General features: G+C 42.6%; 1 protein-coding gene across 1 annotated transcript; it reads right to left on the bottom strand.

Annotated features, from left to right (window-relative positions):
- Positions 1-516: 516 nt before the first annotated feature.
- LOC125135341 (cytochrome c oxidase subunit 8C, mitochondrial) lies at positions 517-1,431 on the bottom strand. Its single transcript, XM_047795366.1, has 2 exons — positions 1,261-1,431; positions 517-609 (listed from the first exon to the last, which is right to left on the bottom strand). Exons 1-2 carry the CDS (start codon positions 1,378-1,380, stop codon positions 517-519), a joined length of 213 nt encoding a protein of 70 aa, XP_047651322.1. The 5' UTR covers positions 1,381-1,431.
- Positions 1,432-15,442: the final 14,011 nt, after the last annotated feature.

Genomic DNA, 15,442 nt, shown 5'->3' with positions numbered 1-15,442 from the left:
TTTTGTACAATTGACCCTTGAACTACACAGGTCCACTTAAGCAGCGATTTTTTTTTTTTTTTTTTTCAGTAAGTAGGTACTACAAGATCCAAGATTGGTTGAATCCTCCGGTACGGACCTCAGATACTGAACGGTGGCCTGTAAATTTATACACAATTTCCAGAAGGTTGGCACTCCTAATTCCGCCCCCTCCTTCAAGGGTCAACTGTATTTGTCATCAGATTTCATCAGCTTTTACAATGTTTAGAAAATAACCTGTGATCACACATAATACCAAGCATGAATAAAGGTCTCAATTTTATTCAATATTTTTAAATGACTATCCAACTCTTTCTACAACGCACAAATTCCCAAAAAGCGCAATATATTTACCATAAGCATATGGTTATGAAAGTGACTACCCACAATGGTTGTTGCATCATCATCAACTCAACTAAGCACTTTTACTCATTTAAAGAAGCCACAGCATTTTCTCAAAGTGTTGGACTGGAACAGCTGCTCTACATCTTCTTCCACCTACTCTCTTCTGAACTGGTTCAGATTGCTCAGCACATACCCACTGGGGGTTAAGAAGGCGGTAAAAAACACCACCAGGGCAATAGCCACCTCCTGGAAGAGAAGATAAAAAGCCTTGTTAGCGAGTACAGCTTCCTGGAACAGTCGCTCGCTGCTCCACAAAAATCGCTCAACACGTTTTAAGGAGTTTGGCAGATTGTCCTCGAAACGGGAGACCCTGGTGAAACCTAAAAAAACATGAACTCCTTTCGGCAGGCGACCCAAGAAAAATTTCTAAGGAAAACTCATTTTCTTCTTCACGGAAGCCCCAGTTCTGACTTTTGAACTCGAAGCCAGCCGCTGTCTAGAAGCATCTAGAAGCTAGAAGCTTGCCACAACTTCCAGGGGTTTAGGGAAAATGCTAGGTCTTGGCAAGGAAGAGGGCGTTCCAAGGGGGCACATACTCTGAGGGGCGAGGACGGCTCTGCCCCTCGAACTTCGCGCCCATAAATGGTGTCGCCGAGGAAGGCCCTGCCCTCTCGAGGCCCGCGCACTCCTCGCGGTCTCCGCTTCCCGCCACCTCAGGCCCAAGCCGGCGCCCTCACCGCGACGCCACCCCAACCGAGCCCCGGCCACGGACGCCTCCCACCCGAGCGGCCCACCCGGTCCCTCCAGGCCTCCAACCCGGCCCGGGTGCCCGCCGCCACCACGCGCTGCCGCCCTCCACGTCCCGCCGGCGCCGCCCTGACGGGGCCCCCAACTCACTAAGGTCGACACGGGGCGCTGACGTGGAGGTTCCGAGTGGGCCAGGCGCTGGCCAGGCTGCAGGACCAGCAGGGTCACACGGCGGCGAGGCAGCAGGCAGACAACAGGCAGGCGCGGCATGACGGCTCCGGGGAGGTGAAGGGAGGCGAAGTCGCGAGGTGCTGCGAGACAGGTGAGGCGAAGTGAAGTGAGGCAACGCGAGGCTTCACTGTGTGAGCGCCTGAGCTGGGCGGGTGACTGGTCTGCGCAGGCGTCAGGGCCACGGCGGGGGGGGGGGGGGGGGGCTGCTCCCCTTCCTGCCGCTAAGCCCCGCCCCTGCCCCACCCCTTCCGCTCAGCACCCCACTATGTCAGGCCCTCACGGGAGTACCCTCCAGTGCGCGCGGGTCTCCTCTGGTTCCACCTACGGTATTCCCAGCCCTGTGCCTCTGGGCTCTGCTTTCTACCCCCCCACAATGCCTCCCGCAGGACCGCCCTACTCAACACCCCCCAACCCTACGACGGCGGTCTATCAATTTTCTGCTGAATAAGGCAAGGTACTGCCCACCCCTACACTTCCTTCCCTTTATCTTTCTTCCATACCTGTACCTCTCGGCATGCCATTACTTCTTGTTGGCAGAATTTATAGCATTTATACTCTGTTCTCTAATGTTTTCTGTTGCTTTTTAAAAAATTTTTTTTTTTTTTTTGCTTTTTAAGGCCGCACCTGTGGCATATGGAGGTTCCCAGGCTAGGGCTCTAATCGGCCTACACCGCAGCCACAGCAACTCGGGATCTGAGCCCTTGTCTGCGACCTACACCACAGCTCATGGCAAGCCAGATCCTTAACCCACTGAACGAGGCCAAGGATCTAAGCCCCAACCTCTGGTTCCTAGTCAGATTCGTTTCCACTGGGCCACAACAGGAATTCCCTGTTCTCTAATGTTAATTACATTTTCCATACATTGTGTATCACTTAATTCCCAACATTGAAAACCCCAAAGTATTTTCAGTGTGTTGATGATATAAAAATATGCATGGCAGGATGACATAGAGTGTTTGGATCCACTAAAACAGGTATAAGTATGTCACTAATCTTGTAGCTCAAAAGAAAATGGAATATATTGTGATTTTCAAATTTAATGCTATAATAAATGTCTATCCACTTTAAAATGGTCTAATCGCTTCACACTATTTCGTGTTTAGGCTTATGCCACAACTAGCTTTCTAGGATTTCTTTTGATTGCCGCTTGTACTTTTTTGGATTCCTATTTCATTTTGCTGTAATGCATCCTTAAGCAATTCTTTCAGAAAGGGTCTGTTGGCAATGAATTTCCTCAGTCCTTGGAAGTCAAAAAAATAATCTTGCTCCACACTTAAACGCTAATTTGGTTAGGTATAGAACTCTAGGCTCAAAATCATTTTCCTTTAGGAATTTTAAAGGCATTGTTCCCTTGTTTTCTAGCACACCTAGTGTAACTCATAAAAAGTGTAGTCCAGTATTTCCCCTTGTGCCTCAGCAGGTGATGAACCCAAATAGTATCCATGAGGATATGGGTTCAATCCCTGGCCTTGCTCAGTGGGTTAAGGATCCAGCCTTGCATTGAGCTGTGGTGTAGGTCGTAGACATGGCTTGGATCCCTCGTTGCTGTGGCTGTGGCATAGGATGGCACCTGCAGCTGTGATTCAACCCCTAGCCTGGGAACTTCCATGTGCCCCAGGTTCAGCCCAAAAAAGAAAAAAAAAATGTAGTCCAATATAATTCTCATTTCTTTGGTGTGGCCTCTTTTTTTTTTTTTTAAATCATTTTTGCCTTTGGATTTGTGAGGTTTCTTTAAGTTATGGCTAAATATAGTTCTTTATTCATATAGATCAGCAGTGGGTAAGATTTTTCACTTTGAACACTTGGATCTTTCTTTAGGTTTGGGAGATCTACTCCTATGTATTATTTATGTCCTTTCCTCTATTTTCTCCAGTCTGTCTTCTTCCTTGTAGGGTGGAAGGGGAAAGGGAGCTCACTGTGTTCTTTTTATAAGGCAGTAATACCATTCACCAGGACTCTCCTCTTTGACCTAATTACCTCCCAGAAGCTACACCTCCTAATACCAGCACATTGAGATTTAGAATTTCAACATATGAATCTGGAGGGAACATGAATATTCAGTCCATTGCACTTAGTAAGAAAAAAGAGTGCAAAACATCTCATTAATAAAGTTTTCGGGAGTTCCCGTCGTGGCGCAGTGGTTAACGAATCCGACTAGGAACCATGAGGTTGCGGGTTCGGTCCCTGCCCTTGCTCAGTGGGTTAAGGATCCGGTGTTGCCGTGAGCTGTGGTGTAGGTTGCAGACGCGGCTCGGATGCGCGTTGCTGTGGCTTTGGCGTAGGCCGGTGGCTGCAGCTCGGATTCAACCCCTAGCCTGGGAACCTCCATATGCCGCGGGAGCGGCCCAAGAAATAGCAACAACAATAACAACAACAACGAAAGACAAAAAAAAAAAAAAGTTTTCGTAGAGTTCTCATTGTGGCTCAGCAGTAACAAACCTGACTAGTATCCATGAGGATGTGGGTTCAATCCCTGGCCCTGCTCATTGGGTTAAGGATCCAGAATTGCCATGAGCAGTGGTATATGCAGATGCGGCTTGGATCTGGCGTTGTTGTGGGTGAGGCAAGGCTGGCAGCTGCAGCTCCAATTTGATTCCTAGCTTAGGAACTTACATACGCCAGGGGTGCAGCCCTGAAAAAGCAAAAACAGAAAAGAAATTAAAAAAAAATTTTTTTTAATTATAGAAAAAATAAAGTTTTAGTTTTTTCATTTATTTATTTTGCTTTTTTAGTAAAGTTTTAGTTCTTAAAAATTATCGCAAGAAAAAAAATTTTGTAGCTGTGTATGATAGCAGATGTTGATTACACTTATTGTAGGGATCATTTCTCAATATAGACAAATAATAAATCATTATACACCTGAAAATAAAATGTTATATGTCAGTTATACCTTAATTAATTTTTTTATTTTTACTTTTAATTAAGGTATACTTTTTTTTTTTTGTCTTGCCTTTTCTAGGGCCGCTTCCTGCGGCATATGGAGGTTCCCAGGCTAGGGGTCCAATTGGAGCTGTAGCCACTGGCCTACGCCAGAGCCACAGCAACGCGGGATCCGAGCCGCATCTGCAACCTACACCACAGCTCATGGCAACACCGGATCCTTAACCCACTGAGCAAGGCCAGGGACCGAACCCACCACCTCATGGCTCCTAGTGGGATTTGGTAACCACTGTGCCACGACGGGAACTCCTCCTGATTTTTAATATTACACTAGTTTCAGGTGTACAACATAGTGAATCAAAATTTTTATGGATTGTATTCCATTTAAAGTTATCATGGAGTTCCCGTTGTAGCACAGTGGAAACAAACCCAACTAGTATCCATGAGGATTCAGGTTCGATCCCTGGCCTCTCTCAATGGGTCGAGGATCTGGCATTGCCATGAGCTGTGGTGTAGGTCACAGACACAGTTTGGATCCCATGTTGCTGTCGCTATGGGATAGGCCAGCGGCCGTAGCTCCAATTTGACCCCAGCCTGGGAACTTCCATAAAAAGAAAAAAAAAGTTATAAAATATTGGCCGTATTCTTTGTGCTGTGTAATAGATCCTTGTTGCTTATTTATTTTATACGTAATAGTTTGTCCTCTTAATCCTCTACTCCTATCTTGTCCCTCACTTTTTTGCCCTCTCCCCAGGGGTAACCACTAGTTTGTTCTATCTGTGAATCCGTTTCTTTTTTGTTATATTCACAAATTTGTTTCATTTTTTAGATTCCACACATAAGCGATATACAGAATTTGTCTTTGACTTATTTCATTTAGCATAATGCCCCACAAGTCCATACATGTTGTTGGAAATGGCGAAATTTCATTCTTTTTATGACTGAGTAGTATTCCATTGTGCATATATACTACATCTTCTTTATCCTTCCACCTCTTAATGAATATTTAGGTTGCTTCCATATCTTGGCAATTGTAAATAATGCTGTGTGAACATTAGGGTGCATGTATCTTTTTTAATTTAGTGTTTTCATTTTTTTCAGATACATATCCAAGAATATATATCTGGGTCATATGGTAGTTCTAGTTTTAGTTTTTTGTCATATGGGTCATATGGTAGTTCTGGGTCATGTGGTGGTTCTATTTTTAATTTTTTCGAGAAATCGCTATGCGGTTTTCCACAGTGGCTGCATCAATTTACATTCCCACCAATAGTGTACAAGTCTTCCCTTTTCCTGCATCCCTGCCAAGATTTATTATTTGTGGTTTTGTTGATGATAGCCGTTCTGACAGGTATGAGCCATTCTGACAGATATATTATTGTGGGTTTTGTTTTTTGTTGTTGTTGTTGTCTTTTTAGAGCCACACCCGCAGCATATGGAAGTTCCCAGGCTAGGGGTCGAATGGGAGCTGCAGCTGCCGGCCAGTGCCATAGCCACAGCAACTCTGGATCCAAGCCACATCTGCAGCCTACACCACAGCTCATGGCAATGTCAATCCTTAACCCACTGAGCGAGGCCAGGGATCGAACCTGCATCCTCATGGATAACAGTTGGGTTTTACTGAGCCATAGTGGGAACTCCTCATTGTGGTTTTGGTTTTCATTTCTCTGATGATTATTGATGTTGAGCATCTTTTCATATGTCTGTTGAACATCTATCTGTATGTCTTCTTTGTAAAAATGTTCAGATCTTTGCTCACTTTTTAATCAGGTTGTTTCTTTTTTTGATATTGAGTTGTATAAAGTGTTTACATATTTTGGATATTAGTCCCTTATCAGTCATATAATTTGAAAATATTTTCTCCCATACAGTAGGTTGTCTTTTCGTTTTGTCAGTGGTTTCCTTTGCTGTGAAAAAGCTTTTAAGTTTAATTATCTGTATTTTTGTTATTTCCATTACTTTAAGGAGGTAGATCCAAAAAGATATTGCTGTGATTTATGTCAAAGAGTGTTCTGCCTATGTTTTTCTTCTAGGAGTTTTATGGTTTCCAGTCTCACATTTAGGTCTTTAATCTGTTTTGAATTTGTTTTTGTAGATTGTGTCAGAAAATGCTCCAGTTTTATTCTTTTACATGTAGCTATCCAGGTTATTGAAGAGACTGTCTTTTCTCCATTTTACATTTTTGCCTGCTTCGCCGTAGTTTAGTTAACCATAAGTTTGTGGGTTTATGTCTGGGCTCTCTATTCTGTTCCATTGACATATGTGTCTGTTTTTGTGTCAGTACTGTTTTAATGACTGTGGCTTTGTAGTATGGTCTGAAGTCAAAGAATGTGATACCTCTGGTTGTATTCTTCTTGAGATTTTTTGTTTGTTGTTGTTTTTTGTTTTTTGTTTTTTTGTCTTTTTGCCATTTCTTGGGCCACTCCCGTGGCATATGGAGGTTCCCAGGCTAGGGGTCGAATCGGAGCTGTAGCTGCCAGCCTACCCCACAGCCACAGCAACGTGGGATCTGAGCCACGTCTGCAACCTACACCACAGCTCATGGCAATGCCAGATCGTTAACCCACTGAGCAAGGGCAGGGATCAAACCCACAACCTCATGGTTCCTAGTCGGATTCGTTAACCACTGCACCACGATGGGAACTCCTAAGATTGTTTTGACTAATTATACCTCAATTTAAAAAGAAAAAGGAAGAAAGGAGTTCCTACTGTGGCACAGTGGGTTAAGATTCCAGCATTGTCTCTGCAGCAGCTCAGTTCACTGCTGAGGTGCAAGTTCAATCTCTGGCCTGGCACAGTGGATCAAGAATGCAGTGTTGCCACAGCTGTGGTATAGGTTGCAGTTGCAGCTCAGAATCAATCCTTGGTCCAGGAATTTCCCTATGAGGCCAAAAATAAATAAATAAAAAACTTAAAAAACAAAAAAAGACTATCAACAAACTCTGGCCCACAGCCTGTTTTTCTAAACCCTGAAGTTTTATTGAAACACACACAAAATAAGCTTTTACATCAATTGCATATTGAAATGATACAATTTTGGAATATCTGGTAGAAAACAATGCACTATAAAAAATAATTGTACCCAATTCTTTTTAGTTCTTTTAACATATTGACAGAAAGTTTGAAGTTACACATATGGTTCATATTAATATTTCTCTTGGACAGCTCTGCTCTAGTATCTTATCCCAACCAATCAGGTCCTGCATGAATGTGCCTGGCTACCTCCCTAAACTCATCTCCTTGTCTACACTCTCCCCTTTGATCATCATACTGAGTTACGTCAGTCTCTTGAATCCACCTAGCTTTGTTCTGTCTCACTTTCTGGTCCTTGCCTGAGACATCTCCACTGGACATTCCAACACTTCACTCCCTTACATCATTCTATTCCTGGACTACTCTGCAAATTAGAGCCGTTGTCCCATTCCCCATTGCTCCCTTTCCCCTTCTCTGCATTTTTTTCTTCATGGGCCATAAGGACCATCTAAACTTACACATTTTGTTTGGTAATTGTGTGTCTCCTCACTAGGAGGTGGACACTGCAAGAGCAGTAGTCTTATCTGAATTGTTCATCCCAAAGCATCACAAGGAGCACCTCAAACATAGTAGGTACCCAATAAATATTTGTTGGATGAATGAATAATGAATGCACACTTCTTTGTGCTTTCTTTTCCTTTCCAAACTAAAGACACAGTCTGGAGAGAGTATCTTCTCCCACATAGCAGGAACTGACAGCGTAGGCAAAGGAGGCACTAGATTATGAAAAAAGGAAATGAATGCAGGATGGCATGATTAAATGTAAGCTGTTTGTAGCCATGAGATTATGGGAAAGCACAGCTGGACAAGAGATATTCATGCATAATTTTTCCCAGACGTTTCTCTCCTCTATGCGCCAAAGAGGACTAGTTTTGCCTATTCAGTTTCTTTCTCTCCCTCACCCTTCAAGAGGGGGAAGTGGGTGTCAGAACTATCTCTTTGAACTTTTGTAATGCAGAATCAAGAGGAAACAGGAGAGGCAAAGGACAGGAAGCTCAAGACACCATTGGGTGCAATTTTCTGAAGCCTTGGAAAAAAAGAATTGTACTGTGTAAGGTAGAAGGGAAAATAAAGGGACATTTTGAAAAGGATTGCTGTAGTCTGTGTATCCTGACTACAGAATATCTGAAAAATTGAAATAAAAAACTTGAAAATTTGAAACTCTTTAGGAGGAGTTCCCGTCATGGCGCAGTGGTTAACGAATCCGACTAGGAACCATGAGGTTGCGGGTTTGGTCCCTGCCCTTGCTCAGTGGGTTAAGGATCCGGCGTTGCCGTGAGCTGTGGTGTAGGTTGCAGATGCGGCTCGGATCCTGCATTGCTGTGGCTCTGGCGTAGGCCAGTGGCTACAGCTCCGATTCGACCCCTAGCCTGGGAACCTCCATATGCTGCGGAAGCGGCCCAAGAAATAGCTAAAAAAAAAAAAAGAAAGAAAAAGAAACTCTTTAGGGGTTGTGAAAAGTAACATATGTCTTTTCTATCAAAGGAAGTCTTGGTTACTCCATTTTACTCCAGTTTCGGCTGAGTGGCCCTCCCAGGACCCCCTCCTCTTTACCTCTTCTCCCAGCCACAGTTTGTTTCAGTTAGCCAACCGAGCAGAATGTGCTCCCGAGAAGAATGTGCTCCCTGGATAAATAGGGAGGGTCTTTTCTTCCTCACGTTCACCCGCTTTTTGAATACCTGCGCCCTTCTGCAGAGGTAGAGCCTTGTCAAGACCTCCCCGTGTTCACGTGTCTCACTTTCCGACACTGATGATCCAAGCCAGAGCCATTTTTTTCTCCAACAGGGTGACAAATTATATATCCCAATTGATACATCTGGACCACATGATTGATGATGATATGTTTAGACCATTTATATTAAACATAAAAAAATGTAAGACGAGGCAAAGGTTGTCAGATTTTTAAGGGTCCAACTATATACTGCCTTTAAGTATCTATACTTATAGATAGACTAAAAGTAAAAAATGGAAAAAGATACCATATAAATACTAGTTACAGAAAGCTGGAGTCGCTGTACAATCAAGACAAAGTAAACATCTCACAAACAATTTTAGCATAGATGAAGAGAGACATTTTGTAAGGATTAAGGGATCAATTCATTAAAGGACATTAAATTCCTAAATGCTTATGCACTTTAATAACAAAGCTTCAGACTACTGAAAAAACTGATAGAAGCAAAAGAAAAAATAGACAAATCTAAAATTATAGTTGGAGGAGTTCCCGTCGTGGCTCAGTGGAGACGAATCTGACTGGAACCATGAGATTGTGAGTTCGATCCCTGGCCTCGCTCAGTGGGTTAAGGATCTGGCGTTGCCATGAGCTGTGGAGGATGTCACAGACTCAGCTAGGATCTGGCGTGGCTGTGGTGTAGGCCAGCAGTTGTAGCTCCAATTCGACCCCTAGTCTAGGAACCCCTATGTGCCGAGAGTATGGCCCGAAAAGCAAATAAAAAATAAAATTATAGTTGGAGAATTTAAAACTCCTCTTTCAGGAGTTCCCACCACGGCTCAGCAGGAGCAATCTGACTAGTAAGCAAGAGGACGCAGGTTCGATCCCTGGCCTCACTTAGTGGGTTAAGGATCTGAAACTGCTGTGAGCTGTGGTGTAAGTCAGGCTTGGCTTGGATCTGGGGTTGCCGTGGTGTAGGCCAGTGGCTACAGCTCCAATTCAACCCCTAGCCTGGGAACCTTCATATGCTGTGGATGCAGCCCTAAAAAGCCAAAAATAAATAGAATCTGCCTTAAAAATAAATAAATAAAATAAAACTCCTCTTTCAATAATGTTTGTTTGCAATAAAACAGGTAGACAGAAAATCAGTGACGGTATGGAAGACTTGAACAATGCCATCATATCAAAGTAACTGGTGTTTATTGAACATTCCATTTTGCAGTACCCAGACACACATTCTTTCCAACCAAGATATGACGATATATTCTGTGTTGTAAAACAAATCACAATAATTTGAAATGATTGAACTCGTACACAGTGCATCCTTTGACAACAATGGAATTAAATTAGAAATCACAACCATGGACTTGCCATCGTGGCTCAGTGGTTAACAAATCCGACTAGGAACCATGAGGTTGCGGGTTCGGTCCCTGCCCTTGCTCAGTGGGTTAACGGTCCGGCGTTGCCATGAGCTATGGTGTAGGTTGCAGACTCGGGTCAGATCCCGCGTTGCTGTGGCTCTGGCGTAGGCTGACAGCTACAGCTCCAATTCGACCCCTAGCCTGGGAACCTCCATATGCCATGGGAGCGGCCCAAAGAAATAGCAAAAAGACAAAAAAAAAAAAATCCTCAAATATTTGGAAATTGAACATTACACTTCTAAGTAACCCATGAGTCAAAGGAGAAATCACAGGAGACATTAGAAAATATTTTCAAATGAATGAAAATTGAAACACAACACATCAAATTTTGCAGGATGCAGCTGAAGCGGTACTCAAAGGGAAATTTTGGCATTAAATACATGTATTAGAAAAGAGGAGAGATAAAATTGAGCCTTTCATCTCTAATCGTGAGATGAGAGACTTTGTTTATTATCAAAGCCTTTCTTTCTATCTAGGTAGGAGACCATGTGGAATCTGGAAAAATATTGGACTTTACAATCCTAAGAATCTAAGTTCAGGAGTTCCCGTCATGGCTCAGTGGACATGAATCTGACTAGCATCCATGAGGACACAGTTTCAATCTCTGGCTTCCTTCAGGGTTAGATTGGTGGACCGTGGGCTGTGGTGTAAGTCACAGATGAGGCTCGGATCTGGAGTTGCCATGGCTGTGGTGTAGGCCAGCAGCTGTAGCTCCCATTTGACCCCTAGCCTGGGAACCTCCATATGCTGCTGGCGCGGCCCTAAAAAACAAAAATAAAGAAAAGAAAAGAGTCATTTCCTGGTCTTGCTATTTTTTGACTGTGAAAAAAAAATTTTTTTTTCAAAAAGGAGAACCAGGGAGTTCCCATCGTGGCTCAGTTGTTAACGAATCCGACTAGGAACCGTGAGGTTGTGGGTTTGATCCCTGGCCTTGCTCAGTGGATTAAGGATCCCATGTTGCCATGAGCTGTGGTGTAGATTGCACACGCGGCTTGGATCCTGAGTTGGTGTGTCTCTGGTGTAGGCGGGTGGCTTCGGCTCCTATTCCACCCCTAGCCTGGGAACCTCCATATGCTGTGGGAGAAGCCCTAGAAAAGGCAAAAAGACAAAAAAATAATAATAATAAAATAAATAAATAAATAAGGAGAGCCATGTAGGAAAAGTTGCTAACCTTTGATAATCAGTTATCAAATGGTTAGAGAAATTCAAACTACTGAATGACGTAAATTAAGATATATACCGCCCAAGTAATGAGATAATTTTTACCCTTGCACTTTCCTGACTTAATATGAAATCCTAGACATATTCATAACATCCTAGACAATTTTCTCTGATTGGTTACTTTTTGGTTCCGATGTTGTTGACATCTGGCATAGCCTGTGAACTTCTTTTTCTGGAAACTGCCTCTCCCTCCCTCATTTACATGATGGTGGCAGCAGTTGTTATTATTATAATTAGTAGTAGTAGTAGCAGTACTTAACCCTTCTAAAGCACCTATTATGTGCCCAGAACTGCTCTAAGCACTTCACAAAGTATTAACTCTCTTAATCTTCCCACCCCTAAGAGGCACTGTTACTGTTACTCTCTCCATTTACAGGTGAAGAAACTGAGGCATAGAAAAATCAAGCAAGTTGCACACAGTTACACTAGTGTTTCATAAACTTTTTTTTTCTTTTTTCCTTTTATGGCTGAGCCTCTGGCATATGGAATTTCCCAGGTTAGGGATCAAATTGGAGCTGTAGCTTCCAGGCTACATTACAGCCACAGCAAAGCAAGATCCACATCTTCAACCTAAACTGCAGCTTTCAGCAACACCAGATCCTTAACCCACTGAGCAGGGCCAGGGATTGAACCCATATCCTCATGAACACTGCGTTGGATTCTTAACCCGCTGAGTCACAGCGGGAACTCCCACATAAACTTTTTTAATCTCAGAAACTCCTTAGAGATTATTGATGGCTCTAAAGTGCTTTTGTTTAATAGGTTATAACTACTGTTTACTATACTAGAAGTACATAAATATTTAAAATATTTATTTATTAATTCACTTAAAAGTAGCAGTAACAAACCCATCACATACTAACATAAATAATATTTTTATGAAATACAAATACATATGTTTTTAAAGAGTGAGACAAGTGGCACTGTTTTACATTTTTTAATTTCTTTACTGTCAGGCTTAATAGAAGATTAAGCTACCTGGATGCCCGCATGTTTTTGTGTTCAATCTATTGTGATGTCCCATTTCATACAGTCTCTGGAAAATTCCACCCTACACTTTCCAGAGAATGAGTGAAAAAGTCAAATATCTCATTGTTATGAAGATAATTTTTTGTCTTTTGTCATTTTAGGGCTGCGCCCGTGGCATATTGAGGTTTCCAGGCTGTGGGTCGAATTGGAGCTACAGCTGCCGCCCTACGCCAGAGCCACAGCAACGCCGGATCCCTAACCCACTGAGCAAGGTCAGGGATTGAATCCTCATGGATGCTAGTCAGATTCGTTTCCACTGAGCCATGACAGAAATTCCATTATGAAACCAATTTTTGTTTAATTGTTTATTTTATTATTTATTAATGAAAATAATCCTGACATGGTGAGGCCCCTAAAAGCGTCCAGGGAACTCTAAATCTCCAGCATTTGAGCACTGTGGGTTAAGGAGTCCCATAAGAACTGACTTAATACAGCCTATTCTCATTTCCTGGCCACTGTGGATTGGTTTAAAATTCGGCTCCTGACTCAAATATTGGACCCAAGGGCCCCTCTCTAGGGACATTAGGCTTGGGCCCAGCAGGTTAAAACTTCGATTCTTTTATGTGATGAATCCTCTAACTTGGGAGCCATATTTTTTTTCCTACCCACGGAGAAAACCCTTCTTCCACTGTGAGTTAATAATGAAGCCAAGCTGTTGAAAGAAGCAGAGATAAGCAACAGAAGGACATCCTGACCATGTTCAAATCCCTGGTTCTCACTGTTCCTGAAGCTCACTTTCCTGTCCTTGAGTTCAGGGCCACTCTCTATTTTCTTTATAATAAATCCTGTTTTTGGCTTAAACTAGTCAGAGCTGGGTTTCTATCACTTGCAACCAAAAGAGTCTTAACAAAGACTATGTTCCTCAGGTCTTTTTTCCCTCAGGTTTTCCACCCCTTTTTGATTTTAAAAAGGTAGCAAAAATGCTGAAGTAAGCTTCTAAGAAAGAGCTGACTGAGAGACAAGCCTGACTGAGCTAATCCCAATCATGAAAAGTTTAGACTGGGGTGCAGCTGATGTGAGAAGCAAGCATTTTAGGTCGTTCTCTGTGACAAAAACCTTAAATTACTTTTGACAGTGTCAGTAAATCTGACTCCAAATTCAGCCACAACACAATTAAGTTCCCTGCCACCCACCCCTACCCCAGGAGGTGACACTTTTAGCTTCTCAAATTACAGGTACGAACAATCTTCCTCAGTTTAATTTCTCCAAGTCACAAAAGACTAGCACTGTTACCTCAGCCCTTTCCAATTTTCAATAAAGGGCTTAGTAGGCCCCGGATTCAGTGTATTCTCAGTGACCTACAATGTGGAACCTTCCTGCTGCCGTTATATAAAAGGGCATAATTAGAGCTACAGCCCAGAGATCAGGTTTTTGAGCTCTATGTATACAATGAAAAAGGCATGCTCGCCCACTTCTTTCTTTTTAATGTGATTTTTATAAACATTCATGCTCTAAATAAACTAGTGTTAGGGTTCTAGAAAATTATATAATGTATTAAGACTGCAGTACCTCGGGTTCCAACATCTCCAATTCTCTCCTCTCTAGAAAACACATGTAATTGCTGTTCAAGGACCAAAGGTCCTGGAGGAAGGCAGTGCCTCTCTCTGGGTCTATTTGTGTCTATCTTTACAATTGCTTGACCTCAAAGAGAAAGTCAAGATAAGCAAGCAGCAAGAGCAGAGTTGCAAAGGTGGGGAAAACATTCAGCGATATGCAGCTGGTAACATCAGTAACACACTTCTCAATTGAAAGCGCAATGCTAATGTAAGATCGAAGAAAAGCTGCCCTCCATTATTCCAAAGAATCCTGAGAATTGCCCTTCTGCAGTTTAGAAGATAATTTTGGTGTTCCAAGTCCACTCTTTTAAATTTGCACAACATTATTTTTTAAGTCTTCCTTAAAAATATGTAGACAGGTGACGAAAACGGTTTTAGCTCTCTCACCTCATTTTTTCATCTTTAAAACTGGCATTCCTCTTCCTCTCCTTAACTACATCCAGATATTCTTCAGTGGGTTTCTGTTATGCTGAAGTGAGGAGAGATTAGCAGTTGGAGCCAACAGATCAAAGGTCAGACCTCAGCACTATCCTTTACTAGCTACAGAGACTCAGACAAATAAAGTAAATATAATAATGCCTCTCTTAGAATGCTGATATAGAGATTATATGAGGTGGTAGATGTACAGCCTACAATTATTTTGGATAAATGTTTCCCATTCAGTGTTACAGAAAACCTAATAATAGATGAAATTGATTGAGTCACATAATTGGAAAGGCCAGAGGTAGGACTGACTTTAGGTGAAGCTTGATAAAACATCTCTAATGATGCCACCAGGGACTCATTTTTTCTTAGTTGTACCCTATTTTTTTCTTAGCCATACCCTAACACAGGCTCCCCTCTAGTAGTAGAATGGTTGCCAAGAGCTCCTGGGGCTACATTCTTTTTCAGTCATATTCAATAGAAGAAGGGACTCTTCCAGCATCTTCTGCAGAAGAGATTTTCTTTTTCTTTTTCTTTTTTTTGGCAACATATGGAAGTTCCCAGGCCAGGGATCCAATGTGAACCACAGCTTCGACCTGTGCTACAGCTACAGCAACTCCGGATCCTTAACCTACCGAAACAGGCTGGGGATTGAAACTGTGCTGCCACAGAGACAATGCCAGGTCCTCAACTTGCTGTGCTACAGCGGGAACTCTGAGATTTTCTTTTTCAGAAATCATAGCAAACATTTCACCACATCCTGGCTCTTGATGAATTTATATATCTTCCCCTGGATCCATCTTAAAATCTAGGAGAGTAGCAGTTGCTGAAATCAAATCAAGCAACCAAGTGTAAAATATGGAATCAAT

The sequence above is a fragment of the Phacochoerus africanus genome, chromosome 9, assembly GCF_016906955.1.
Source record: "Phacochoerus africanus isolate WHEZ1 chromosome 9, ROS_Pafr_v1, whole genome shotgun sequence".
Taxonomy (NCBI): domain Eukaryota; kingdom Metazoa; phylum Chordata; class Mammalia; order Artiodactyla; family Suidae; genus Phacochoerus; species Phacochoerus africanus.
This window is presented reverse-complemented; position numbering and strand designations above follow the sequence as displayed.

What these genes read in the sequence shown, in the direction of transcription:
- LOC125135341 (XM_047795366.1), bottom strand. Translation starts at nt 1,380, where the DNA reads ATGCCGCGCCTGCCTGTTGTCTGCCTGCTGCCTCGCCGCCGTGTGACC. An exon ending in AGCGCCCCGTGTCGACCTTA is followed by an intron (nt 610 to 1,260) that starts GTGAGTTGGGGG and finishes CTTCTCTTCCAG; the next exon opens with GAGGTGGCTATTGCCCTGGT.